This window comes from Akanthomyces muscarius, chromosome 4 (assembly GCF_028009165.1).
Source record: "Akanthomyces muscarius strain Ve6 chromosome 4, whole genome shotgun sequence".
Lineage (NCBI taxonomy): Eukaryota > Fungi > Ascomycota > Sordariomycetes > Hypocreales > Cordycipitaceae > Akanthomyces > Akanthomyces muscarius.
Window position 1 is genome coordinate 896,613 of NC_079244.1, and position 25,654 is coordinate 922,266.

The 25,654-nt window shown below is 52.7% G+C and overlaps 10 protein-coding genes across 10 annotated transcripts; 6 read left to right on the forward strand and 4 right to left on the reverse strand.

The window, feature by feature from the left end:
- Positions 1 to 1,030: 1,030 nt before the first annotated feature.
- LMH87_010936 (uncharacterized protein) lies at positions 1,031 to 2,085 on the forward strand (the record flags this gene model as incomplete). Its single annotated transcript, XM_056199993.1, has 5 exons — positions 1,031 to 1,070; positions 1,121 to 1,143; positions 1,215 to 1,655; positions 1,847 to 1,912; positions 1,990 to 2,085. The coding sequence occupies 5 exons, from the start codon at positions 1,031 to 1,033 to the stop codon at positions 2,083 to 2,085; spliced, it is 666 nt and encodes a 221-aa protein (XP_056051887.1).
- Positions 2,086 to 5,117: 3,032 nt separating this feature from the next.
- Positions 5,118 to 6,797, forward strand: LMH87_010937 (uncharacterized protein; the record flags this gene model as incomplete). Its single annotated transcript, XM_056199994.1, has 2 exons — positions 5,118 to 5,297; positions 5,361 to 6,797. The coding sequence occupies 2 exons, from the start codon at positions 5,118 to 5,120 to the stop codon at positions 6,795 to 6,797; spliced, it is 1,617 nt and encodes a 538-aa protein (XP_056051888.1).
- A 432-nt stretch (positions 6,798 to 7,229) lies between these two features.
- Positions 7,230 to 7,837, reverse strand: LMH87_010938 (uncharacterized protein; the record flags this gene model as incomplete). The annotated part of the gene is made up of 3 exons (XM_056199995.1): positions 7,230 to 7,362; positions 7,418 to 7,641; positions 7,691 to 7,837. The coding sequence occupies 3 exons, from the start codon at positions 7,835 to 7,837 to the stop codon at positions 7,230 to 7,232; spliced, it is 504 nt and encodes a 167-aa protein (XP_056051889.1).
- Positions 7,838 to 7,880: 43 nt separating this feature from the next.
- On the reverse strand, positions 7,881 to 8,243 carry LMH87_010939 (uncharacterized protein; the record flags this gene model as incomplete). Its single annotated transcript, XM_056199996.1, has 3 exons — positions 7,881 to 7,900; positions 7,947 to 8,178; positions 8,235 to 8,243. 3 exons carry the CDS (start codon positions 8,241 to 8,243, stop codon positions 7,881 to 7,883), a joined length of 261 nt encoding a protein of 86 aa, XP_056051890.1.
- A 146-nt stretch (positions 8,244 to 8,389) lies between these two features.
- Positions 8,390 to 9,248, reverse strand: LMH87_010940 (uncharacterized protein; the record flags this gene model as incomplete). The annotated part of the gene is made up of 4 exons (XM_056199998.1): positions 8,390 to 8,445; positions 8,500 to 8,937; positions 8,999 to 9,104; positions 9,159 to 9,248. The coding sequence occupies 4 exons, from the start codon at positions 9,246 to 9,248 to the stop codon at positions 8,390 to 8,392; spliced, it is 690 nt and encodes a 229-aa protein (XP_056051891.1).
- Positions 9,249 to 10,848: 1,600 nt separating this feature from the next.
- LMH87_010941 (uncharacterized protein) lies at positions 10,849 to 12,658 on the forward strand (the record flags this gene model as incomplete). The annotated part of the gene is made up of 5 exons (XM_056199999.1): positions 10,849 to 11,531; positions 11,638 to 11,765; positions 11,830 to 11,947; positions 12,040 to 12,336; positions 12,406 to 12,658. 5 exons carry the CDS (start codon positions 10,849 to 10,851, stop codon positions 12,656 to 12,658), a joined length of 1,479 nt encoding a protein of 492 aa, XP_056051892.1.
- Positions 12,659 to 14,573: 1,915 nt separating this feature from the next.
- LMH87_010942 (uncharacterized protein) lies at positions 14,574 to 15,207 on the forward strand (the record flags this gene model as incomplete). Its single annotated transcript, XM_056200000.1, has 4 exons — positions 14,574 to 14,579; positions 14,782 to 14,856; positions 14,915 to 15,059; positions 15,110 to 15,207. The coding sequence occupies 4 exons, from the start codon at positions 14,574 to 14,576 to the stop codon at positions 15,205 to 15,207; spliced, it is 324 nt and encodes a 107-aa protein (XP_056051893.1).
- Positions 15,208 to 18,751: 3,544 nt separating this feature from the next.
- Positions 18,752 to 19,355, forward strand: LMH87_010943 (uncharacterized protein; the record flags this gene model as incomplete). The annotated part of the gene is made up of 2 exons (XM_056200001.1): positions 18,752 to 18,782; positions 19,000 to 19,355. 2 exons carry the CDS (start codon positions 18,752 to 18,754, stop codon positions 19,353 to 19,355), a joined length of 387 nt encoding a protein of 128 aa, XP_056051894.1.
- Positions 19,356 to 23,228: 3,873 nt separating this feature from the next.
- Positions 23,229 to 24,010, forward strand: LMH87_010944 (uncharacterized protein; the record flags this gene model as incomplete). The annotated part of the gene is made up of 2 exons (XM_056200002.1): positions 23,229 to 23,234; positions 23,288 to 24,010. The coding sequence occupies 2 exons, from the start codon at positions 23,229 to 23,231 to the stop codon at positions 24,008 to 24,010; spliced, it is 729 nt and encodes a 242-aa protein (XP_056051895.1).
- A 365-nt stretch (positions 24,011 to 24,375) lies between these two features.
- LMH87_010945 (uncharacterized protein) lies at positions 24,376 to 25,255 on the reverse strand (the record flags this gene model as incomplete). The annotated part of the gene is made up of 2 exons (XM_056200003.1): positions 24,376 to 24,587; positions 24,706 to 25,255. The coding sequence occupies 2 exons, from the start codon at positions 25,253 to 25,255 to the stop codon at positions 24,376 to 24,378; spliced, it is 762 nt and encodes a 253-aa protein (XP_056051896.1).
- Positions 25,256 to 25,654: the final 399 nt, after the last annotated feature.

Consider the following 25,654-nt stretch of genomic DNA (forward strand, 5'->3'; position numbering starts at 1 on the left):
TGGACATGGCCATATTCGCCGACTAGCAGCTGCTACGTCAACTAGTGCGCCTCTTTTCGTGTCTCCGAGCTGGTCCTAACTAGTTATGTTGCATCCAATGGACTCATTACTGATGAACCGAGCATCTCCGCCCACTTGCCAATCGCATCGCGCCTTGGCCAGGCCTATCCAGCTGCCAGCCACCTGTTGAACGGTCAGCGCCCAGCGCCCGCACACCAACGCCCATGGACGACGGGCCAAACAAGAAGCAAAAAGTCAAATGGCTGAGACCTTTCTCGCCATGTCCTACATAATTTTCCGGGCCTTCAATCACACGCCAATCCACCTTGCGCCCGCCCCTCTGTTCAATGTACCTACCCGTTCAAGTGAACCAGTCATTACTGCTTGATGCAGCGCCAGAGCCACTTGATCAGTCTCGTGTCCCTCTCGCTGCCGCGTCGTCTGTAAATGTGTTGTACATGCATTCACAGATCTCTCTGCGCCGCGACGCATCTGAATATCCCGTGCCTACCACCCCTTCTCAACTTGCGGATGCCGACCATTGTCTCAGTTCGGTTGGAGAGGCTGTCGACAGCCCACCAAAACCCACAAAGAGGAAACAAGACCGTCCGATTCGCACTTCGCTGACCGTCTGTCTTTGCTTTTTATCCCTCATTCTTTGACTTGCAGGCTGCACTTTTCTTTTTTGATTGTGTCCATCTCAAGTGCCACACGCAGATAGCCGTTTATCCCTCCATCACGAAACGATCCTCTTTTTCCCACGTGTGGGCGCTGTGCGCCATCGCACACCTGTATTCGTACCGGCTTGACGCGTTGTCTATTCTCCAAAACATGCTTGTCTGATAAACAAAAGATCTTGTACTTGTTTCTTTTTTACTGCACAGTCTTGCCTTCTTTTCTCTTCGCGTGACCTCTGTGTTGCCGTTAGCCCACTGCGGCTTGTAGCACACAGACTGGCACAGTTCGTAATTGCATGCACGCTCTCTGTTGGAGACACTGCGGGACTGCTCAGGAATGCAAGGCCATCTACATGCGCTCTTCTATCCGACACGCAGAACGGCGGGGGCCAGGTGAGCTGTGAACGAACTCATTCCTCCTTCAATCGCTGTCCCCAGGTTAGGCCGTGATGTGGCGCAGCTGCAGGTAAGCCGAAACGCCAGGGACAGCGCGAATGCCCAACGCCATCGTCAGCCAGTCTCGCTATCTATATTCAGGCGTCACATACATATCTGCGCCAGCTCACCCTGCATTGCATATATACATGGGCTCCTTCTTCGCGCCCGTACGCTGACGATGGCATGTGCGTTTTGAGCTGCTCGCCAAGTGTCTTTTACCGCTCTTGCGACCTGCAGGTCATGGTTCTTTCATGCAAGAGCGCTGTCATCGATCATCCCAAGGCAGTGTTCCGCCAATTGGATGGAAAGCAACTGAAGTTGGCTGTCAACGGTGCCAGTTTCGCCGTCACGACGATAACGCATTGGGCACCAGCCGAAAGAGAAGCATTGGACTCATTGCTCGCTACTTTGACGTTTTTGGGATTCGCGGTCGGGCGGCGGAAAGGGGGGTCCTGGTTATTCAACCGCGCTGCGGCCGCAGCTGGGATGCCCCCGCACATCGTCATGCCCGACATCTGCAGCGGCGTTGACTGGTGCAGGGTACGGTTGAGACCTGACCGCTTTTGTCGGTTCTTTGTTCTTCGATATGCATCCATGAGGCAGAAATCTGTTTTTAATTTCCGTCGACGCGAAATTATTGAATTTTGTTGAAAGATATGGCGTGGTTAAAAATTGAAGCGGTGTGGCGACACAAGTTCCGTGCCGCTGCAGCTGCAGAGTGAGCGGAACAGGAGATTGCGAGACAACAAGAGGACGGAACAGATTACGATTTCTGTACTGAGCTTTCGCACACTGTAGTAAGATAGTCCCGAGCTATGCAATTGGCTCATGGTCCGCAATGCCGGGAATTTGAAAGCTGACTGAGTTTTCAAAGGTGAGGTGTGCCTCTCCCGCGGACCTCAGTCTGGGGAAATTGCTTTGCCTGCTGACGATCAAGTCTGAATTTTGTCTTTTCGAGAAGACGCGTTGACACTGCATAAGAACATATATCTGATGGCAACACCGTAAAGCCATCGCTTTCGGCCCGATCGCCCATGGTCTCGGCTTGCCCACGAGTTCAGGCAACGCTGAAGTGAAGCCGAGACATGTACACCGTTTGCCGACAGCAGCCAGGTTGGAATGTACTTGCCAATAGACGGAACTGCGTGCCTCCCCGGCGTTCGCTTGTAAATGGTTCCTACCTGTGCCTGCTCCTGTTAAAGCTGCCTCGACTTGACCTCAAGTGAGGACACTGGACATCCTCAAGACCAGAAACACCGGGACTAGAGAGGGACGGCAAGCAGAAACTCACTTCTAGGTCAGAAAACGTAAAGGCCAACGAATCGAGATCGGGCTGTGGGTAACAGAGTACCTGATACCCCATTTCCGCCACAGGACATCTATTCTTTTGCTGCGACCATGCTGCGATGTACGAGTGAGCTTAGGAACAAGCTGGACACGCTTTTAGAGCGTCGCAGTATTGCCGTAAACTGTCTATTCAGGCATACAAAACAGATCTACCGTTCTGTATATACTACGGGAGGCCTCTGTGTAGTGGATGAGGCGTTGCTGATAGTATTGTCATGAGCACTTGCGGAGATTGTTGACGAAGGGGGCCCGAAGACCGTAGAAACCATGGCATTGTGAATGAGGGTTGAAGCGCTCACCACAGTTCCGAGGCTTACTGCCATGCTTCCTTACTTGTTGGGAATATCACCCCTGACTTTCGGCGTTGAATTCGAGCTTGCAAGCATTGTGACCCGCGACGGTATAAATTGCAGCGGCCAGACAAATCCGGGACCGGGTTGTATTGGTCTTTACATCTGGATTGCAATTATGAGCAAAGATCTGGTTTGAAGGGAACTGCCCCCCCCCCCTTCCAAAAGAAAAAGTCTGCGGCGTAGCCAAGGGAGGCCAAAATGCGGACGACAGGCTTTTGAAGTGCCATATCTTTAACCAAGATTACTGAAAGAAAACGGCATTCATCTCGTCGTTGGCGGCCCGGATCCGTCCCTCGCCGCCTTCTACACGAGCGGCGTGACATGTTGGTCGCAGGAATGAATAAACCATGTTCGTACAGGTGACTCCAAGCTAAAATTCGTAACACGCACACCTGGCCATTCGTGCAATGTGTACGAAAGACAAAGGCGAGTTGCATTGCGTCAGCAAGCTTCCGCGCGACCAACATAGATGAACCAAGGTGCGGCTCTTCCAAGAGACCAATTACTCCCCAGAGATGGCATCTTGTGCCGCTGTCAATTGCTTACTTTGGCCTCCTCTGTACATTGAAGTCGGCCCAGCCGTTGGGAAGATGGCAGGCCTTCAGTATCTCCAACCCAACCTCTTCGGAAGGCTAAAATTGACTGCCGCTTCCACAACTACCGACCACTTCAGAGCTGAGAGAAGCTCCCGAGATCAAGCCTTATTTCGGTTCAGAAGAACGTTGCCATTTTTTTCAGCTGTTGCGCGCAAAGGTGGCCAAGCCCGATGGAACTGAGATTGTGAGATTCGCCAACTAAAAAAACGAGCCATGATGTCAGACGAAAATGCGACACCGCCCCCCCCCGCTGTTGTGTAAAACAAGCTATGCTCCAAGAGGCAATGGCAACGTAACTTCGGGGCGGTCTCTGAACATCAGACTGTTTGGTACGGCCGCAGGTGTTGAGAGCCGCGCTGCGCAGCGGGCGCGGTTAAATTGGTTCTTTTCAGCCCCCCCCCGATAGCCCGGCATGGTTCGGGACTGGAGAGCGACGCGGAGCAGACGCCGCCTCTTGTGGACCGCGCTCAATTGAAGATCTTTTGGATAACTTGGCGGATTGCAATCCGCGCCAAGGATAGTCTCTTTCGAATCACTTAGCCAACTGTCTCTTCAATTACTGCGAGTTGCGCCCGAGGAACTAGAGCGCCATGAATGGCAGGTGAGCACGCGACCGCGAGGCGAGGGAACTAGCAGGCCGGCGCGCCCCGGAGAACAATGCACAGAGGCAACGTGGGAGGTTGGTCATCCGTGCTCCGGCTTTCACCAGGAGCCGGGAGGCTGGGAAGTTCCTATCTTCTACAGTTCTTCTTCGCATCGTGATGGTAGAAAGCTGCTTTGTGCCTCGAGCTGCCGAGGAAGCCCCAGCCCTGTAATGCCAGTAGTCTGGGGATTTCTTGGCATGGATCCAGCTTTGTGGGCAATTCCCCAGTAAATTATTTCCGCATCGCCAAGTGTCGGCCTCGCTCGGTACTCCAAGTTGACTCCCAATCTCGGCGGTTGGCGGTCAAGACTCACTATTTTTCTTGTTCGATCCGGCAGGTGGCTTCATATCTATCACTTACTTGGGCCCTGAACGCCACTTTGTCGCTCAAGACACAGGGCAATTGTGGTTGTGCAGATCTACAGAGAGCTGAGACCTGGCGTGGAAGTAAGGCTGTCTCGGAGCGCGGTTTTAACATGGACACCGCGGCAAGAGTCTCACTTCTCAGCAGTTCGTCTCCCCGCAGCTGGAGAGCCGAAGAGAAAAAGAAAAACCCCACTGCTATCAACGTACTCAAAATCCACACATCGTCAATGCAGAGACACAAAAGCAGCCAGCACGGGAACATATGCGCAAGAGTCACTGCTCGGTGAGCAGATGCAATATATTGCCTCGACGAGAACCACACTGAAGATACGATGTCCCCAATGGAATCGTGAAAAGTGCACCGCATGCTCGTAGAACGATTTTTCATTTGTCATTGTAACCGGCAATCCGGCTTCGCAGCCTGCGCCTGGTGGGCTTTTCGTGCATCGATAGCCTGCCGAATTCGACGTAGCGCCGCCTAATGAAGGAGACGATCAGCGCACGTTCGGCAGAGAATCCCGAGACATGACGTTGGGAGGAACTATTGTTTACAAGCAGCGTAAACTTTTTTTAAAGTCTCGCAGCTCCCCCCGCATGAGCGCAAGCTTTTTGGGGTAGCTTCCCATCGCCAGTGCAACTTCAATTGTCTTGCAACAGGCCCGGATCGACATTGCACAATAATTCTTGACAATCAATCATGCGCGCGACAACTCTCTCAATGGCCTTGGTGGCCGCGGCCGCTAGCAATGCCTGCGCCTCTGTCCTGACCGATGCCAAGAGCGCCTCCCGATCGTGGGGCGAGCTCTCAGTGTACGCGGACAACGACGAGGATGCCTTTGGTGTTGGCTACGTCGGTCTTCCCGAGGGCTGCCAAGTTGTAAGTGACCTTCTTTTAACCAGTTGGCGCTGCAAACGCTAATCCTGTTTTCCAATCGATCAGGAATCCGTGAGCACTCTTCAGCGCCATGCTGAGCGCTTCCCAGACTCGGTGGACAATCTCACCACGGGCGGCTTTGCCCAAAAGCTTGCCGACTTTAAGAGTGGCCACAAGGACAAGCAGTTCATGGGTCCGCTCAAGTTCCTCAACAGCTACCAGTACATCCTGAACAACACCGGCCTCCTCACCGGCGTTGGCGCCAACACCGAGTTTGGCAGAGGCGTTGCTTTCTGGAACAATTACGGCCGCACGCTGTTCAATGCCGAGACCGCGCAGCTCCAGTACAACAGCCTGTTTAGCAACGGTACCGAGCGCCCCAAGATGACTGTCCGCACCACCAGCCAGTCTCGCATCCAGAACTCGCAGATCAACTGGTCGCTCGGCTTCTTTGGCCCTTCGTTCAACTCCACGCCCGAGCCCGATCTGCTGCATTGGGAGTCGCCCTTCAACACCGTCATCATCCCCGAGGGCGGCACCGAGAATAACACGCTGGCGTCCTACGACAGCTGCACCAACTCCAACAACAAGGACAACAACAACATTGCTGCCTTCCACCAAGAGCAGTACAAGAAGATTTACACCCGCGCCACCATTAAACGCTTCGAGAGCTACGCGCCCGACGGCTTCACCTTCACCTACCAGGACATCTACGGCATGCAGATGACGTGCGCCTACGAGTACGCCTACATTGGCCAGTCCGACTTTTGCCACATCTTCACCGCCAACGAGTGGGCTGGATTCGAAAACGTGCTGGACCAGCAGTACTACTACCTGTACAGCTACGGCAACCCCACGGGACGCGCGCAGGGCGTCGGCTACGTCCAGGAGCTCATGGCGCGCCTTAAACACCAGTACATCGCCGTCTCCAACTCGTCCGTCAATGCCACATACGACAACAACGGCAAGACGTTCCCCCTCGGCCAAAAGGTCTACGCCGACTTTTCGCACGACGACATCATCATCTCCGTCCTGACCGCGCTGTCCGTCGACTACATCAACAAGGCCCCGACGCTGGACGAGTTCCCGCCGAGCTCCAACACACACGTCACCCTCTCCCACTTGACGCCCTTTGGCGCCAACCTCATCACCGAGCAGATTGGCTGCTCGGCGGCCAACCCGGAGCCTGTCGAGAACCGCCGCGTGCAGTACAGCCCCGGCCAGTACGGCTACGAGGCCAGCAACGCCACGCACAAGTTCATCCGCATGCGTCTGAACAATGCCATTATCCCGCTCAACACCATCCGCGGCGGCAAGTGCGGCAACAGCACCTCGGGCCGCCTCGATGGCCTGTGCGAGCTGGGTGCGTTCCTCGAGAGCCAGGCCAACACGTTCAAGGACAGCAACTACCAGTATGCCTGCTTTGGCAACTACACCGTCAAGAACTCGACCACGAATGTCGAGTACGACGGTACTATTGTCGCCGGCAAGACCTACAATTAAAGTGGACGGAAGCGAGTGATTGATCTTACGGAATTTATGTACAGAATTATATATGCTGCTGGTTTGGCAAACGAATATTAATGCGCACTAATTACCAATACGGCAATAGAATAATATTAGGTTGGAATGAAGGAAATGTGTCTAAATGAGTACGTGATGATGCGTGTTATTTCATGTAAATTGATTGCCATTTAAGGGGATTGCCAAAAGACGCTGGTAGTTCTTAGCCGTGGTAGGAAGAGAGAAATAAGTAGAAAAAAGGAAATTCGGAAAGATCGGAATACGGAGGAGACTAAAATAGAGCACAATCATTTTTCATTAAATATATTTTAGACATTTAAAAGCTAACCGCTTTAATCGTCGCTGTACTGCTCCCAAATTGAACCGCTCAGCGATTGCCTAGTCCATGGTCAAAAATATATATTCCGTCCATTAAACCGCAGCTGGGCCAGGATCAACCACGCCATTTGTCTTCCTACCATTCGCGGATGCGACAAGAACTCTCTCGTTTCGATGTTTGTGGAAGAGGATGCTCTCAACGATGACATTGGAGAACAGGAAGAAACTAGAACACGTCAGGCTCGATCTCTCGAAGAATACGATATATATTTTAAACTCACAATGCAAAGAAGTTGAAAGCGACAACAGTCTTCTTCAAGCCGCACTTGCCAAAGCCGTCGCTGTAACTGGTGCAACGTCCACGAGCCCAGTCCTGCACGGAGAAGATGAATGAGGTAAGCCAGAGATATGAAAGGACCAAGTTAACGGGCCACAGATGCCCGCCATATCTGTCAATCAGTGGCAAGATCATTCCAAGTGTCCAGACAGCAAAGGTGATTGTGGCCTAGGAAAAGTTAGCCGTGGACAAAATTGACATGATGAAAAAAACTTGCAATAGTTTCTTCATAAATTATATGTGTAGAGTGGGCGCTTTTGTAGCTCTTCAAAAAGTACGACAAAATCCCCATGACAATCAGTGACGATAGCCACACCAGCGCGTGGTTGCCGAAAGCTAGGAGTCGCAGCGGTGCTCGAAACATGGTGTCAAGTTATTTGAGCTGTTGAGTGGAAACGATTTCAAAATCACAGCGTGCGGCAAATGGCTGAAGGGTTTAGTTGTGACATCTTTTTCGTGGAGAAGGGTCGTACTTATAAACAAACACTCGCCACATCTTTCTGGTGCATGGTTGCATCGACGAGGTAAACATGACGCGGACAGAATCACACCAAGTATAAGGCGTATGCTTTTGAAGGACGGTGCAAGTGCTCCGCGCTTTCGTTGGGCAGATTCTTCTATGACAGCAGGGCTTTTCAGAATACTGGTCAGTTCCTCGTTTGTGCGCGTAATGATGCCCAACGTTGACGCTGTGATGACTCTTGTCTATGCATGTGGCATGTGATGGGTCCCGTAGTATATAGACCATGACTTATGCACACCCTAAACATTGAAATATGATACGTTCCGGCTTTCCATCTTATTTACCCGTACATGCATTCGCGGACGCTTGCTGCATGCCAGGTGAATGAGTTGCCACCGGCTTCAGCAGGTAGTCAAAGCCAGATCTGGGAAACCTAGCTCTGGTGGGCATTGATTAATTGGTTAACCAATCACCATCTTTCCCACTGTCTTTCCACGCGCTGTCGGAATCTACATCTGTGGTTAGCGTCATCGCCAAGATAGCCACAGGCGGCAGTGACCTACTTGGATGGATCTTTGGCTCCGGGATGTCCTGTCGCTGTGTTTTGTTTGCCTCGTAGCTGACTCCAAACCTCTTGTCTCTCTCTTCGACTTTGCTGAAATCCAACTGGCCATCGGTTGTAAAGCTCGCCATCAACTTTGGCTCGCCTATCGGCAATTTATGGCCCAGGTCTGTCTGCCATAGGTGGTAGGCCTTGCCGTAAAGCCGGACCACATTCTCCATCTCTTTATGTTCGGCCCGAGCCCAGACAGCCTCAGTAACAAGAGGATTAGGCATGACTAACATGCCAGACTTGACTTCGTAGACGTGCGAGTGCCAAAGCTTTTGTTCCTCAGGAGATAGAGCATCGAAGAGTTCTGGTGTGATCATGTATTCAATGCCAATGAGTCGCGCGTCGCTCTCCGCAGAGTCGTAAAGAAGGCACTGCCGGACATCATTGTCTGCAATCAAGATTAGCTCGGTACTGTGTTTGAGCCGGATAAAGGCAGCCGTTGTACGTACTGACATGACCGCAATAATGATTTGTCTCTACTGCCCGCTGTGGGTTGTCGGCGTAGCCGTGGAAAGCGTTTAGATGAGCACACACACTTTTCAGAGGCTTAAAGTCCTGCAAAAGAGTAATTAGAATGAGGTCTCATCGAGGGTGAATAAAACTGTGCACCTGAGTAACTGCTGCCGCTTTCGTAAGGAGAGACTGCGGGAGGGTCAAGGGTTTCCCCAAGCCGTCATTAGTGACTTGCTGGTCCGTCATTGTTTGTCAACCAGGCAGCAAAGAGATTGCTTGAAGGGCGCATTAAATTCCTGCAGAAAAGTAGCAGTCCGTATATTTCTAGATATTTTGCGACGCAATGGCTGCGGTGAGAATCACAAGACTTCCTCAGCGACGTCATGCTGAGGTGTGGGTGACGAGTCCATAGGCACGAACCCGTACATGTCTGCGCCACCAGCAACAGTGTATATAAACCTTTTTTTTTGGGAAAAAAAAAGAAAAAAAGAAAACAATGAGCGCGAGGTGTTACCTTTTACAACCGCAATAGGTGAAACTATAGATGGCGGCCACTGAGATTCTACAGATGTTAGTTTCACTGGCACACATTGCATCTGAAACCAGGCAACCGGGTAGCGCGGTGTGCACAGCTGGGAAGCTGGGGTAGACAGCCTAGGTAATGCCAGTTACTGCGGACAAACGAACTCGATAACGCTGTAAAGATAATGCCAGCAGCTGCCTTCTTGATTGAAATATGCACACTGGTCATTGTGAAATTGCAAGAGACTGCCTCTGTGGTATCATAACCGGCCGCCGCTTGTATCGATGTTTAGTTGTCTATTCATGCAGCTTTGGTGCGCCCGCCTGCTTACAGTTGCGCTAAATGCAGCCACCATGGTAATATTTCAACTGATTAAATCTGACCATTATTATCCTTCATCAAATACCCATGGGATTACCATTCGAGTTCTTCGCTGAAACGGAAACATTAAACGTCGGGGGCCAGTCATTGCCTGGCCATTTGGAGGGGTAGTTGCTCTACACGTATAATAAAAAATTGCTCACTTCGGATCAACCGTACACCCGGTTAGCTCAATTGGCTAGAGCGTTGGACTGTGAGTTTCACTTCAACATCACTTGTTCGATCCCCGTCACTAACGAATTCTTCAGTTTATGGTATCTATTAAGATCCAATGAGATCCAAAGGCTACGAGTTCGACCCTCGTACTGGGTGCTCTTTTTTTGGTTCTAAAAAAAACATTTTTGCCCCGAAGTTCCTTTTTTCATTCAATGCTGTGACCATTAAGCTTTGCTAATAATACCATGCCTAGCTCCGCTGCAGGTGTTCACATTTTCGCTGTCTTTTACTGCTGAGCATGGCAGCAGGCTTGCAATTCGGTTGTCCAGGGCTTGCAGGGGTCGCAGCTCGCCCGCCCAGAGATGCTCCCAGCACTCATCATCGGCGACGTCAAACAGCTGTGCGACCAATCACGTTGAGGCACATGAACAGTCAAAGCCAACATATCCAGCCCTCAATGAGAAGAAAACCATCATCGGCTTTTCGATTCATTTCTCTTGCTTCAGGGATCCATCCTCTCCCAACGCCGTGGCTTTAGGTTGCTTAGGCCCCAATTCGGTACCCGACCAATTTCCGAGAACAATAGCTAGCGTTGCGTTGCCAGCCGCAAACATCACAACTACAATACAACATTGAGCAAACAAATAGCATCATAAGCGCGACAAGCAGCGAAGAACGCCATCGAAGATCAAACTCGTGCCTTGCAATTTACAATATACAAGGCGACATTGCGAGCCCGCATAATAATCCGCCGTTGGAGGAAATGAGACGGCCGCGCGCTACGTAATGAGCCTTCGCAGTCGTCGCAACAAAACGCAACCCAGAGTTCTGTTTCGACATCAAATCAAGGCCATGGCTGCAGCTGCAGACTCTCCTCCTACACGGAGCCAGGCTCTTTCTGGAATGTCTCAGGTCTACGCCAGCGAACCCGCGATTCCGGACCTCTTCACCTCGCAGCCACTCATCGTCGACATGCTCGAGACAGAGTCGTCACAGCTACAGCAAAAGACTATTGACGAGTGCCTGCCCTTTCTGAGCGGAGAACAGCATGCAGGTAAATGTAATCAGCACGGCGTCCCCCGCCTAGACAAACAACGCCACGTCAAGTTTCTGCACAAGCAGCTTGGCAGGCTCCCACCGCAGATGGCAGCTGCAGATCCCAGCCGGCCGTGGTTTTTTTACTGGTCTCTCGCAGCATTGACTCTTCTGGGAGAGGATGTGAGCATATATCGCGAGCGGCTGGTCGAGACGGTCCGCCCCATCCAGAATGTCAGTGGCGGCTTTGGAGGAGGTTTCGGCCAGGATTCCCACCTGGCGACCACTTATGCCACCGTGCTCGCGCTGATGCTCGTGGGTGGGGAAGAGGCGTACAAAGTTGTAGACAGACGTGCAATGTGGGAATGGCTCTGCTCCCTGAAGCAGGCTGACGGAGGTTTCCAGATGGTCGTAGGAGGCGAGGAGGATGTCCGGTACGTGTAACCCATACTTGCCTGTTCGGTCTCTGCCCGCGTCGGGCGGAGAGATGCCGAGGAGCTAGGATGTTCGACTAACACGATGGTTTCTTTTCTTTTCCAGAGGCGCATACTGCGCATCAGTTATCATTTCTCTGCTCGGGATTCCCCTCGAGACGTCACCCGACTCAGCTGCATACGCCGCAGGCCACAAAGATCTTTTCAGCGGTCTGGGAGAGTGGGTAGGCAGATGTATGTACCCTGAGACCTGGATGTTCCTGGCTTGCAAATGACGCACGACTAATACTCTTGACAGGCCAGACATACGAAGGAGGCGTGGCTGCAATCCCAGGGATCGAGGCACATGGGGCGTACGCCTTCTGTGCCCTCGGGTGTCTGTCCATCTTGGACGCTCCGCATCGTTCCATACCAAAGTAAGTGGCGACAGACGCCTCGTCTTCCCGCGGTGGCTACCATTGATGTTGCATGATGAACATGCAGAAGCTAATCACCCTTCAACTGGCAGGTACATGAACATGCCACAACTGATTGCGTGGCTGTCTTCCCGTCAATACGCACCAGAGGGCGGGTTTTCTGGTCGCACAAACAAACTGGTGGACGGTTGCTACAGCCACTGGGTTGGGGGTTGCTGGCCGCTCATCCAGGCCGCTCTGAGCGGGCCGAACAGTGGCAAGGCCAGATCCGCAGACCAGCAGGCCGCAGATACCGGCAGCCTTTTCAGTCGCAACGGGCTAATCCGGTATATTCTCTGCTGCTGCCAGGACCAGACCCTTCGGGGTGGCTTGAGAGATAAGCCAAGCAAGTAGGTTGCCTCGATGACGCTCGCTTATGCTGGTTCGTGATGCATTAACGTTTTGTCCTTGGTTTACAGATACTCAGATGCCTACCACACATGCTATGTACTATCCGGCCTCAGTTCCGCACAGCACAAGTGGACTTTGCGGGCTGCACGGCCAACGGGTTCTGCTGGCGGCGCTGACGAGTGGGAAGCCATGCCATATGTCGAGGACGAGCAAGTGTTCAACGAAGATGACCGAATTGGAACCACGCATCCCGTATACGTAATACCTCAGCACAAGGTTGAAGCTGCGTGGGAATATTATGCTTCCAAGATGGGATTCTAATGACAGGCAGGCGACCCAATGCTGTTTGCTTTGCGATAGCATAGGAACCGGACGTGGAGAATGCTTGGCCAGACAGGCGGCGACGGACGCGTTCACGAAATCGGAGCTACCGAATTGCGAAAGTCCTAGGCTTCCCGGCAGCTGGACCCAAGGCTGCATTGACGGACGGGTCGCGAATGGTGGAAATTGTCACTACTAGACCCTGTTTCGAATATTCGCATTATACCATTCGCCAGAAGACAGCTCACTTGCATGGACGCATCTAGGTGGGCGGCTTGCCTTAGCTACATATGGCCAACGCATCAAAACATCGGGGCGAGTCAAATTATCGCAGGGAAAGCAGCGAGAGGATAATCGGCGGGAGAGGAATTCTGACAATTACAGAGTCCGGCACTCGAATATGTTACCCAGTTGGTAAAAGAAGGAGAAAGAAGCAAAGTGCCAAATGTTTACATGCATTCGAGAGTTCACTGTGCACAAAATGAGAAGTGATGAGACTTCTTGGGCTGACCGACTAGGCTACCCGCGCGAAAAAGTACCCTTGGTCTTTGGCCCCCTCCTGTGAGCCGAGTGACGGGGTAGACAACGCGAAGACTTCAATCGGAAGGAAGACAGACATTCCTTTCATGGCAGGGGGCGTGCATCTCACCCGTCGTGCAGTTGTGGCGGGCGTTGAGTCAGGATCTGCAGGCCGTCGGCGAGCTGGAGCAGGCCAACTAATAAGCATGTCAAATGCTTGGTGCATTGTGCCCCGCCACGCCAGGGCAGAAGAAATTACGAAGAGAAGAATCCGAAGAGGCAAAATAATTTCTTGCCGAGAGCGATGTCGCACTATCGCCAGCCTTCTCGTCGCCCGCAACTCCCCGTGCAACGCACAGGGTGCATGGATGGCAGCCTGCCGTGTCTGTCAGGATGGTCTCGTCTGGCAGACCTTACCCAGGAAATAATGTTAAGCCTGCTGGGATGCAGACTGGCGAAGCACATAGCACAGGCCGGGAGGCGGGTGTTTTTGCGGCTGCGCAGCGGACGGATGGTGCAGCGACCAGGCAAGACAGGGCCTAGCCATTGCATCTAGTGCGGCAAGCCCGAGTCTTTTTTTGCTGCGAGCGATGCGCTGGCACTTCTGAGATGGATTCCTAGGGGAACTTGTGCAATTCCAGTTTGTCACCAAGGAAGATTCTAGGTCATCGGTCTTGAGAAGATATGCCAGCGGCCAGCGCTTGTTGTCTCAAGTTGCGAAAGGCCAAATCGAAGGCAAGACTTGGATACCGAAGCTGTGATAATAAAGATTGATTCTTGTACAGGCTGCATATATTTTTAAGTTGTGCAAGTGGACCAGCGTGTGGTTACGATTATGGAAGAGTGCCGATTGTGTACCACATACTAACTAACTTACAGTAGGGGCAAAGGCGGCGGGCTGGGCTGGCTGCCGGGTGGCGTGGCATCAAGCCATCTACCGACATGGACGTCTCGAATTGGGGGCACCAAGAAAATCCGTGTACATGCAGCGTACACACAATCCAGGGACGTTGTGAAAGTATTTGATGACGGCAATATGCATTTCGTGCTACGACGATACGTTGCCATTGCATCGAGGCGGCCGCATAGAAGGCCGGCCCAAGCAGGTGGGCGGCGCGGCGGTGTTTGGTGGCGACTGACTGACTGAGTGTTGTTTACTGCGGACACCCTCGATTGCTGGTTCTCCAATGGTGTTATTGTTATTATTTGTCTTTAAACGACGACCGTGGATTGCGATGGAGAAACAACTGGAGATGCCAGGGGCACGATACAGGAAGGAGCCTGGCTGGCTTGGTCGCGCGCAATCACTTGCAGGGCGCGCCACTGGGGTTGGTGGACAGTGGGCAGGTATTCGTGACGGCGCGGTGCACGGCGTCACCTTGCCATTGACGAGGCCATGGCGGTAAATTCGGGTTATTGCAGAGTTCAGGGCGTGGAGCGTTGATCTTCGCAAGGACACCGGCCAAAGGTCAATGAATCGAAGTGTGGGAATTTGAGGAATTCTTTGTTCGACTGCTGGCTGGCTGGTTGCTGTTGTCCGCTGGCTGCCCAAGTTACCTATCTGCCCCTCCACGCCTCCAGCGCGCGCCCCTCCTTGTTGACAGGCAAACACCCCTCACTTTGGCTTTGGCGGGCAAGAGCCTGCTGTGCCTCTGGACTCTGGACCATCTACAGTGGAGGCAAGTGCTTTTCCACCGCTGCCCCTCACCTGCAGCAACCATTGACAGGCTAAAGTAGTTTCTTCCATCTGCAAACACGCACGCCCTTGCATCCATCTCACGCCCCCAAAACTTTCGTGTATCGATGGCCAGCTTTTTTTTTTCTTTTTACCTTTTCCGTCAACGCCTCGCCAAGCTTCGAATTTCTAGTTATCCACTGACGGGTACGCTACACAGAAGCTCGGGGCATTGGACCACCGCACTAACAAGCTAGCCATAAACGAAGTGTTGGCGCCTCATGGAACGAAAAAAAAAAAGAGGCAAGCCGAAACGAAACATCGAGAGAGAAAGATTATTCTTAGCATCATCTAAACGTGGGGTCGATGAGATGACGGGCGCCTAGATGAAACATAATGAAGAGACCCTCTCCCTGTATTCAAATGCTCCGATGCAAGAACGGCCCCATGCCGGCGCCTACACTTTTTCCTATCAAAGAGCCGAAGAAGAAACCCAGATATACAGAAGAACACGGTGACTGCATCGACACACGAACGAAATAGCGCCAAATCACACCCAAAACAGGCATGCGAGCCCACCGCCCATTCGGAATTGCCCACAAATGGAACCCTCTGTCGTGCCTGATTCGCTCCATGGCAGGCCTAATTAATAACACCGACGCGCATTTGTTGCGCGCCCACACCAGCCATCGAACAACCGATCCGGTACTACTGGTCATCGCCTGGGCCATCTGGCGTCGTTGACCATGTGTCGTGGGTCGAGGACTCATGTAACAACAGCTAAAAAAAAAAAAAAACAGCAAGTCACGTCAGCGCAGAGGCAAAAGGCTCTCAAGCCTTTCAACAGCCTGTTCGCATCTAGTGCCGTGGCCAGTTCGGTATACCAGCTTATGTTCGGACTATGCATTCATAATTCTAGACTAATAAGTCGCGCGCGCACATGCCTGTTTGTCTTCCAGGTGTACCTCATTCCTGTGCAATGGAGCAACAAAAAGACCGCAGCAACACTTGTCACGCCAATCCAAAAGATACTTATGGTTGCAGATGGTGCAGAGTAAAATGCATACCTGCCAATTGCAATTGAGCACCTGAATTCAACACGTCATGTCCATCGCCGGACCCCGAACATTATACTTTAGGCGTGCGTTCCGTCATCATATCACGCATTTTCATGTGCATAATTACTTACCAGCACACTTGTCCTGCACATACTTGTACATATATCGGTGCCAGTTCCATGGGACATGACGATCAGCGCTGGCAGCGCCGCCGACGTCCAAGCGGCCCTTTCACTGTGTTGCTGGCAATTGACCCCGCGCGCCACACGACGCCTTCATTTCATAGGCACAGGGCAAAGTTGCAGCCCATGAGGCGTGCCCGCACACATTCTGGCTCTTGACATTACTGGTATACCCAGCGGCACTGCCAGCACATCATTGCATCTGGGCGGGGGTTGAGGGCTCAGCCAGCAGGCAGGGCCATTTACACGGCTGCCTCGCGACACCCCTCCATTGACAGGGCAGCCAATCAGATGTGCCTTGCTCACCGGTTTATTCACTGAAATGAGCGAGGCGGCCATGTGCTTTGCCGCCACCACCATCCGCCTGCCTGTGTATCACGACATAACCTCATCTCAACCTCAGGTCAGTGAGGCGGGCCCTTCTGGCCTGCATGCAAGAGTCGTGGTGGGCTGAGGGCACACAGTATCAAAACAAAAACAAGAAAAGGGTCCAATAACACGACACGGCCGGTGCAGGACGTAGCAGCGCCAGCGCCAGCACCGGTGGCCAAGCTAGCGATCCACCTGAACCCACCTCCCAGCCACTTTCCACAGGCTGTTCATGCACAAACTTTTGGTTAAACTGCGGTGGATGGAGGGCAAGAGGGGAACAGAGGGCCTTCCTGCGCTGCTCACCGACCTCGACCAGTTCGTGTGAGTGCATGTACATACGCTGGCCAGACCCGGCCGCCGCGCATGGGTATATTGTGCATCAACCCCGACCCTTGGCAGGCCACTAACTGTCCACTTCGTACTGCTACGGAGTTGAAGCTCACCATTGGATTCGGCGTGTTCCTCTGATATTCCAGCACCTGCAATAGCTCACCAAGGTTTGGAAAAGTATGGAGTCTGCGGTCGTACCAGGGGGGCCAAACTTAGCACTGCCAAACCCCCTGTCGCTGTTCCCCTCCCCGCTAGATTTGCACAGGATCTCTGGCGATACGCCAGTCCCAGCAATCCGGCCAGTCGGTAATGCCAATTGAGCGAGCAAGCATTGATGGGGATTATTCCGACGCCGTGCAGCAAGCCTGTCAATTGGAGCCCAAACATGCAGTACTACTTGAACCTCGGCGGCAAGAGCCGGAGCAATGCTGGATATATGTCATCTTGCTCAAAGAGATACATTTCGGCAATTACACATGCACGAAACTCCGCAACTCTGGAGAAAAGGCCCGGTGTAGCCCTTGTACCCTGCGATGCCTACAGGCTCTGTCTGCATTAGCGGCCAGTCAGACAGAGATCTCTTGGGGTCGGCCGTGCAGAGGCCTACCAGGAACTACATGCCGTCTTCGCAAGTCGCTCGCAGCGATCGTCCAGAACGTCTGATAAAGCAGGGCAAGCAGCCGGCCTCTGGGCGGCCACTTATTAGTCGGCCTTCTGTGGCTCCAAGTCGCCACTCCGGCACCACGATTGCACGAGCACCACAGCAGACCGTCGTACAGATGGCTATTCCTGGCAGCTGCACAGGAAGCCGTATTGGGAGTGGCCAGATTTGTTGCCCAGCAAGCTTCGCCAGCCCGCCGGAACCACCTGATGGCGTACCAACGACCAAACGGCCCCATTGAAGTGGTAGGCTTTCACTTGGTCGCAGGCAAGAAAATGTCGGCCGGCTACCGAGTCACCGAGTCTCTGCACCAGGGACGGCCGTATACAGAGACAGCACACATGTCATACGAATTGCAGACAAGAAGCAGACGGCTCAACGGTTCGCATTGGCATTCGCTCTTGTTCGAATGCCAGCAATTACAACGGCGCCAGCTAGCTACTGTAAGCCCGGCACAATACCGATATTCATTCTGAAAGCTCATATTTCCTGTGCCTTTCTGCGCTGGCCTTGCGACCTGCCTGCCCTTGCCATGCGCCGTGGTGGAGCGTGCTAGGCCCAAGTGGCCGTGTATCAACTGGCAACCAGCTACGCCAACACATCAAGATGGGTCACACTCAGTTGAGAGCCGCAGTCGCCTGCTCACCATTTTCCTATTTTCCTGGCTGGACTGATTCTCTCTGCTCCGGCTGCATCTGCGCGGCGCGCTGTCATACTTTACACACCCCCTTCCGGAGACCCCCCTGGTGCGCGCTAAAATGCTCATGATGATAATGCTGTACCGATTCGCAAATTAGAATAGCCCTGCGCTACTGCACATACCGTTGGTTTGTGTGTGCTGTACTTTTTTATTCCTTGTCAGAACCCTGAATCGCTTACATATATACCTCTTCCCCCGATCGTCCGCCACATTGACAAGACCAGACACACACTCCAAACCTCTTCCTCCCTCTTCGCTTCTCCTCGTTGCCAGTCTCGTTACTCGGCCTTTCTCTTTCTACCTTTGGATACTTTTCATCTCACTTTTCGTTTTCTCACTCTTCATCCCTTGTCGTTTACTTGCCCGCCTTGTTTCCCTTGCATCAACACTACGAGCGCAGTTCTTGCCCCAATTGGTGGAGCAGAAACTAGAACTAGACTGCCCACGCCCACGCCCACGTCCCCTCCACACCAAGGCCGCCCGAGTACACCAGCCTCTGAGGCAACGCTGAGAAATTCTCTGCGACCGGCTTCGCTTTTTGCGGCATTTCATTCTTTTACACTTGCAGAAGGCGATTGAACACACCGTGCTTCAAAATGGGTGGATTTTACATGCAGTACCTGGAAAGTAAGTCGCCAATGGCAGTCCCTCGCACTTCACTACTGTTGCCGAGCGTCGTTCTGCCGATGTCGTTTTGGGAGAGAAACCAAACAACTTTTTTTTACTAAGAGGCCCACGGCTGGTTCATAAACAACGAAGTGCACTTTCGACCCGATTAGCCCGATGTATTTGTGTAAAAACTCAAGTTATAAAAAACTAACCGAGTCTCTTCTCCTTTCAATAGGTCTCTGCCGCCGCCGTGGATGGACAGACCCTGCCTACGAATGCTACCGCGACCCCAATGGCTTTACATGTCACGTTCTTGTTAATGGCCGCGAGTATCAGACTGATCTGGCATACGCGTCGGACATGCTAGCCCAGGAAAACGCCGCCATGCGTGCCTTCATGGTCTGCCGCAACTTCTCCGTCAACGGAGGCATGCTGGCCCGCAACGGCATTGTCCAGGGTCTCCCCGCCGCACCGGAGAGCAGTCGCCGACGAAAGAGCCGCCACACTTCCTCCCGGGACAGCTCTGACCACAGCAGCGGCCGACGATCGGGCCACCACTCGAGCAGCAGCTCGACTGCCTCGTTTGACTAAATGGATGGATTCCCCATCGCTGGTGCCTATCGTCTTGTTTACACGACGAGGTGGCCGCGATGTATACCGTGGTGGTGGAGACTGAACCTGGTCTTCTTGCGGGCGGCTACAATGATGGAGGAAATGAGCCACATCTTCGTTACGAATCGGGCTTCGGTGTGACACAACGTCGGCACCCCCCTCCCCCTCCAGAGCAAGAAAAAGCAAAGCAAGCCTTACAAGTGGTTGAAAGACTTCACAGCGTTCCAACTTTATGGAATACCCGTGGCTTTACTCTGCTGCTTGGCTGGGAACACAACAAACCCTCGTCGACCTCGGAAGACCGAAGTCCCCATGGACCGAAAACAAAAATGGACGGATATATGAATCTTTGGATGAAAGCGACGAATTAAAGAAAAGCGACGAGCGATCCGATTGATGTTATACCATCTACGACTTTATGACGAAACGAAACGAATTACTTTTAGACATGTTTATTTCCCTTATTTCTTTTTTCGCTCTCTCTCTCTCTTCACTCAATATTTATGTTGTCAATGTTTTATGTTTACCTTTTGTCCCTTGGCCCGAAGTTTGAATTGACGGCCAGATTTTCTTTTCTCTTCTCTGCACATTGTTCGTGGTTTTTCAGTGTGTGTCTCGGCCACCATCCCATAAAAGCTGCCCGACTGCCTTGTTCGGTGCTCTGATATCATGGGTGGATGAACGGGCATACTTGATCAGACCATTTCCTCTCCATGCAGTCGTCTTGCGGAGAAGCCAAGGAACGGGGAACGTATTGTCAAAATACTGCAGTGTGTTCCTGCGGCGGCGACCAAGCTCGGCCGTGTTACCAGGTGGTGTAACGGGGAGCCACACAGCCAGGTGACCTTTCTCAGTACGGCTCACAAGTGCCCGAGAGGGGAATGTTGCTCACGCACTGGCTGCTGAGGTTGCACACAATTTTTCTATTTTTATTTTGGGTGGTTATTTCTACTTTTGCGTTTTTTTTTCGTCATCAGGGCATATCTTCTATTTAGTCTCCCGCATTTCTGCGTAACGACGAGGCTAAACAGAAAAGCCTGACACGAGCCTAACAGGCGCGGATGACTACTTATGACTACTTATGATTATGATCAGGAGACAAAATAAAATTGTCAATGGTTTTTCTTTTTCTTCGAATTCATTTGCCCGTCGATTTGCAAAGTTTTGTCACCTGTTGTAGCGAACATGCAATGTAATGTGTGGCGACCTCATAGCCCGCCTCTGCATGCCGTCTCTCCGTCCGTCTATTTGTTGTGTCCAGGTTACTGCACGTCTGGGGAAGGAAGCCTTGTCACGCCACAGTGTACATCAGCAGGAGAGGTTCCATCGAAGCCTGCATGTCTCACAGAACACACCACCACGCTTGCATGAGTTGGCGCGTCCCAGCGCAGCGTCCGACTCCAAGCACAGCTCTTGCTGCTACCATAGGGTGGTCCATTACCTGGGGAAAGGTAGCAGCAGGCGGGTGGTGGGCTTGCGCTGGTGTGTGCCACCGAACATGTGTACTACCCAATCTAGGCGTCCGAGTCTGGGGAAAGTATTTTTTTGTTGCAGAGACGACTTTGCGAGATCAGGGAAGAGCAGACTATCAAACGGTAAAAATAGATGTCTCCTTTTCGAGCCCTGCCTTAATATCTGGTATACTTTGCTGCGCTTTTAGCGAATGCTACACATTGGTTCCACATTCGGCCAGCAGCCCAGTCATCGCTTCCGGCATATTGAATGAGCCTATTGAACGTGATAAACCCTGTGCCAAGAGATGTTTATTTTCGAAGGTCAATGGTGCCCTTGGTCATAATTAGTCGTGAGTCGAATCATTTCCATAGACTTAAGATGCTAAATCAATGTAAATAAATAGAGCGGTCAGCGAAATCGCGCACAGTATCTGCCTGGCGACCTCAGTATGGTGGCTTCTCTAATCAAGGCAACAACAGCCTTGAAACAAGCGCCCGATGAATACAAGATAGTCAAATCATCATTTGTGTGCCGTGCTTTGCTGCCATTGTCGTTTACTCGTGACGAGCCGTCGTCTGGTGTGTGGGTGTGTGCTCTGCTCGTGTAAGTGGGCTCATTTCTTGTGTGGGTTGTGTTGCAGCATGCGTTCATCCTATAACTCGACCAAAGGAAGCACAGACAACCCAGGGCCGAGGAAAAGAGCGTTGGGTGGTAGTGATGTACAAAGCGAGATGCGATTTGAGCACTAGTGCAAGCAGCTGCCCGTGATGGTGGTGTGGACGAGGTGGATTCATTGGTTGCAGACTATGGATGCAAGGGAGTTCTTGGGCGCGAAAATGGCTGAGCGAGTCGGAGGGGTGTGCATGCAGCGGGCAAGTCGAGTTTTCCACAACCCGGTAGGCTGGAACCATATTTGTAGCCACGAGAATCATGTTTTTCTGAGGCGACTCGGAATGTCTACGAGCCGCCCATTTCGGTGAGGCGGCGAGCCTCAGCTCCATTGGATGGCGTGTAGCGTGATGCCAAAATGCGGAGTGCAGAGGGCTGCATCATATGTCAGCCATGCATATGTGCGCATATGTACAGGGCGCATTCATCTTGCATAATTCGCTGTTCGATTTAAAGGCCATCACGATGTGGGCACAGTCCTAGGCTGTGCCCATCATGCGCAGTGTGGTCTTTCTCGGTCCAAGTCGGGTGCTCTCAACAACTCACGGCAGCAAATTTAGACGAGCCACTGAAGACAGAGTTTGTGATGCGTCGTCTCCGAGGCATCCAGGTGGAAGTGGCAAACGGTGACGGGGTAATCCCAAAGCTAGCCTTGGCATTGAAGACAGACGTGGCCAGGCTAGACTGTATAGGAGATAAAAAGAAGGCAAAATGTCAGCCATCGGCCGGTTTGGTGCGGCAACCACGGTAAGGGTTCCAATAGATGCGAAATAGGGGAGGGGTGTGCGTATTCATGTGCCAGACAGCCACCCATTTTCTGGCGTCCACGGTGATATGTACCGAGAAGAATACAAGCACTTCGGGTGAGGGGCTGGGCGACGTTGCACTCTCCCCATCTGTCGACGAGGCTGTGACGCAGGCAGAAGCAGTGTCGTTTTCATTTGTCGTTCGTATGCGCTATGATGAATCAAACAGACCTAGCCGGTGGCCTGGTGCTGGTTAAGGGATCGCCATGGCGGAACGCGACGCCCTCTACCTTGAGGCAGGTGACTGAGCCAAGGTGGTGGCTGCAGGCATCGTACCGGAGCACTAGAGGCGCGAGATAAATTGGTACCGCCAGAGAGGTCTGGGTGAGACAGATCTGGTGTTTCCACCGCCATGCAAGTTCCAGATCCAGTGTCTAATCCTAGCCATTGCTAGTGGCTTGAGCCTTAGGATGGAGACGCCAGATAGTGGTCATACTTTGACACTTGCGGCTTTTGGCAAGAAAGATTGTCGTTTGGAAGGAGATATGTAAGACAACCGAATGCCTTTGCGTTGGAAATGGAAGATTGGGAAGAATGCAGTTTGAAGTGTTCCTGGGAGGGTCGGAGGTATTTTGCTCCTTCCTCGCAGACCTTGATGACGACATGGCCAAGGCACTCGCCTACCTCGACGAATCAGCGACGAGCTAGGATTCGACCCAAGCTATTTACATACAACATCGAAATTCTTACACTCAGACGCCTCTTTGATAAAGGACTTTGGGATTGTTTTATTTATTTACAGTTGACCGCGTCAATATGGAAGCTCGAGGCGCAAACAGCAATGTCGGTAACGGCCATGTAAACGGAGGGGTATTTGGTACCTCTGAGCCTTCTCGTCATCTAACGCGCGGAAAAAGACAATTGTCCGCGGGTACAGACCAATTACAGGACTTAGACTCGAGGAAACGAAACGCTCTTCATCATGATGGTCAATTCGGTCCAACACAGCCCCATTTCACTAATCCCCCGTCGGCGAGCAAGGCAGCAGTGGCAAACGGCGCCGCTGAAGGCATATATTCGGACTTTTACGATTTTCCAGAAAGCGAGTTTGACAGCGCAGATTTTGAATTGAATCTGTTGACTACCGACAACTCGACCCAGACGACGGAGCCACCCGCATTGCAAGCGCCCAACAAAGAGATCTGGCAGTTCTTCAGCGTCCCGCCCTCTCTAAACAGCAACGAGCCGCCGTCGAGCGTGCTCCGTGAGTTTGACAATGTTTCCATCTCAACAACTACACCGACGAAATTTGACCCTACTCTGCAGTTCTCGCCACCTAACTCGGCATCTCCGACTATAGACGAGGTCATCGGCGACGGCAAAGGTGTTGGCGAAGAAGTCAGCTGGGAATTTGTCAACGGTCCGCTGCAGCGTATTTACACTGAGGATGCGAAGAATTACCGCAATCGTATCAAAACCCGCGGTGCCAACCACCCGCATGGACTCCTACCAGCGACGCCACCGTCAACCGCCACTTCCCCTCCCGCAGGGATGCTTCTCCGGCCTTATAAAGCCTGGTTTCATCTCCGAGAGATGCACCAAGCAAAACAATCAATGTACAGGAACCAGCCGGAAGTGGTGTTTGAACTCTTTGCCCGAGTCGTATATACACGACGAGAGAACTTTGCAAAGAAACAGCTGTTTCAGCTGCGTGACCTCTTCAAGGTGCCACCACCTTACATCTCTGGCGTCTTGTTGAACTAGGAACAGGGGGACTCTGTCGATGTTATGGCCCAGGATCTTTTGAAGAGCAAGGACCCCGCTGTCAAGTGTTACTGCCGATGCACTTTACGAAATGACGCTCGAGCAGAGCTAGGATACTCGCTCATCCTGAAGACGATCCGAGAGACCAAGTGGAAGGAAATTATGGCAGCCATGGACTTTTTGGGAAGAAAGGATCTAGATGACCCTCAAATGTGTTCTCCATATTAACGACATGTATGCGGCCGTTTTTATTGCTCTATCGCCATTTTGCTTGGCTCTAGTCTATAGACTTGATGACCTCTATAATCGCAAAGAATGAATGTCTACTTGTGGTGCACCCACGGCTCTATCGTGTATTTGTCTGTTCACAAGCGCGAGGCGGCAGCCTTGAGGTGAGGCACAATGCGGCCTTGGGCGACAGTGCGAAGCTCATCAAGGTCATGCTGCGACAGACGAGGCTTGTCGCCCCGACGGCGTTCCCAGCTCTCATCCGTCTCTACAATGGCGGCGCCGTCGTCCTGGCCCGACGCATCGACAAACTGGTACGAACGGTACTCGCAGTTTTTCCAGCTCGTAGCTAAACCGAAACAAAGTCAGCTCCATTCAGTGCCACTTGCCGCATTTGTCGAGCAGAGAAGGGACATTGGCATATCAAAAGACAGGCGGGAGAAGCGGCGCGGGGTAATCAAACATACCGTTTCCGTCGGCGATATCTTGAAACTCATCCGTCAAAAAGTGCAAAAACGCACCGTGCGTCACCACCACCACATGCGCATCCGAGTCCAGGCCGACCATCTCCCGCAGCGCCCGTCTCGCCTCGCGCGCGCGCGCCTCAATCTTTTCCTTTGTCGGCTCAAACGGCGTGTCGCCCATCTTGTCCGTCCACAGGCCGTCCCGCACCCGCGACAGGTCCACCTTGGCGGCGCCAAACTCGTCGGCCAGCGCCGCCACCGACGAGCCCGTGTCCGAGGGCAGGTCCGACAGCTCCTGCAGGGTGTCGAGCGCGGCGATGGGGTACGGCGCGGCCGGTCCGTCGCCAAAGGCCAGGATGCAGGTGTAGAGCGTGCGGCGCATGGGCGAGGCGACGAGGTGCGCGAGCCGCGCGTGGTGCGGGAACGCGGCGCGCAGGTCCCGGCACTGCTGCTCGCCGAGCGGCGTGAGGTCCGGGTCGCGCATCGTCTCGTTGGCGACGCTGAGGTTGTGGTAGCCCTGGGCGTGGCGGACGAGGTGAATGGTGGGGGTCATGATGATGATGATGCACAGGCGGTGTTTCTTGATGAGAGGGTCAAGGTGGCTGTCAATCAAGGCTCTTCTTCCGGGCTGGGACGATGATGGAAAGTCTGAAAAAGAAATTGAAATGTACGAGGTTGTTTGTAGCTGCCGTCGAGGCAAAAGAAAAAAAGTGAATTAGAAATCAAAAGGCAGACACGTTCAGGACCTGCACAAGTAAAGTCTACGAAAGCACCGATCTAGCACCTCGTAAAGTTTTAATGCGGGTCGCCGGGGACAATGCCGCCTACATCTACGAATGAGCAACAGGCAGCCGGCCGAACACGGCCACGGTTGTGACTGGACTTGCTCCGAAAGCTAAATCGCAGCGCTTCCGTCACAGAAGGGAGCTTTCCGGACAACAGACCGTGGCTC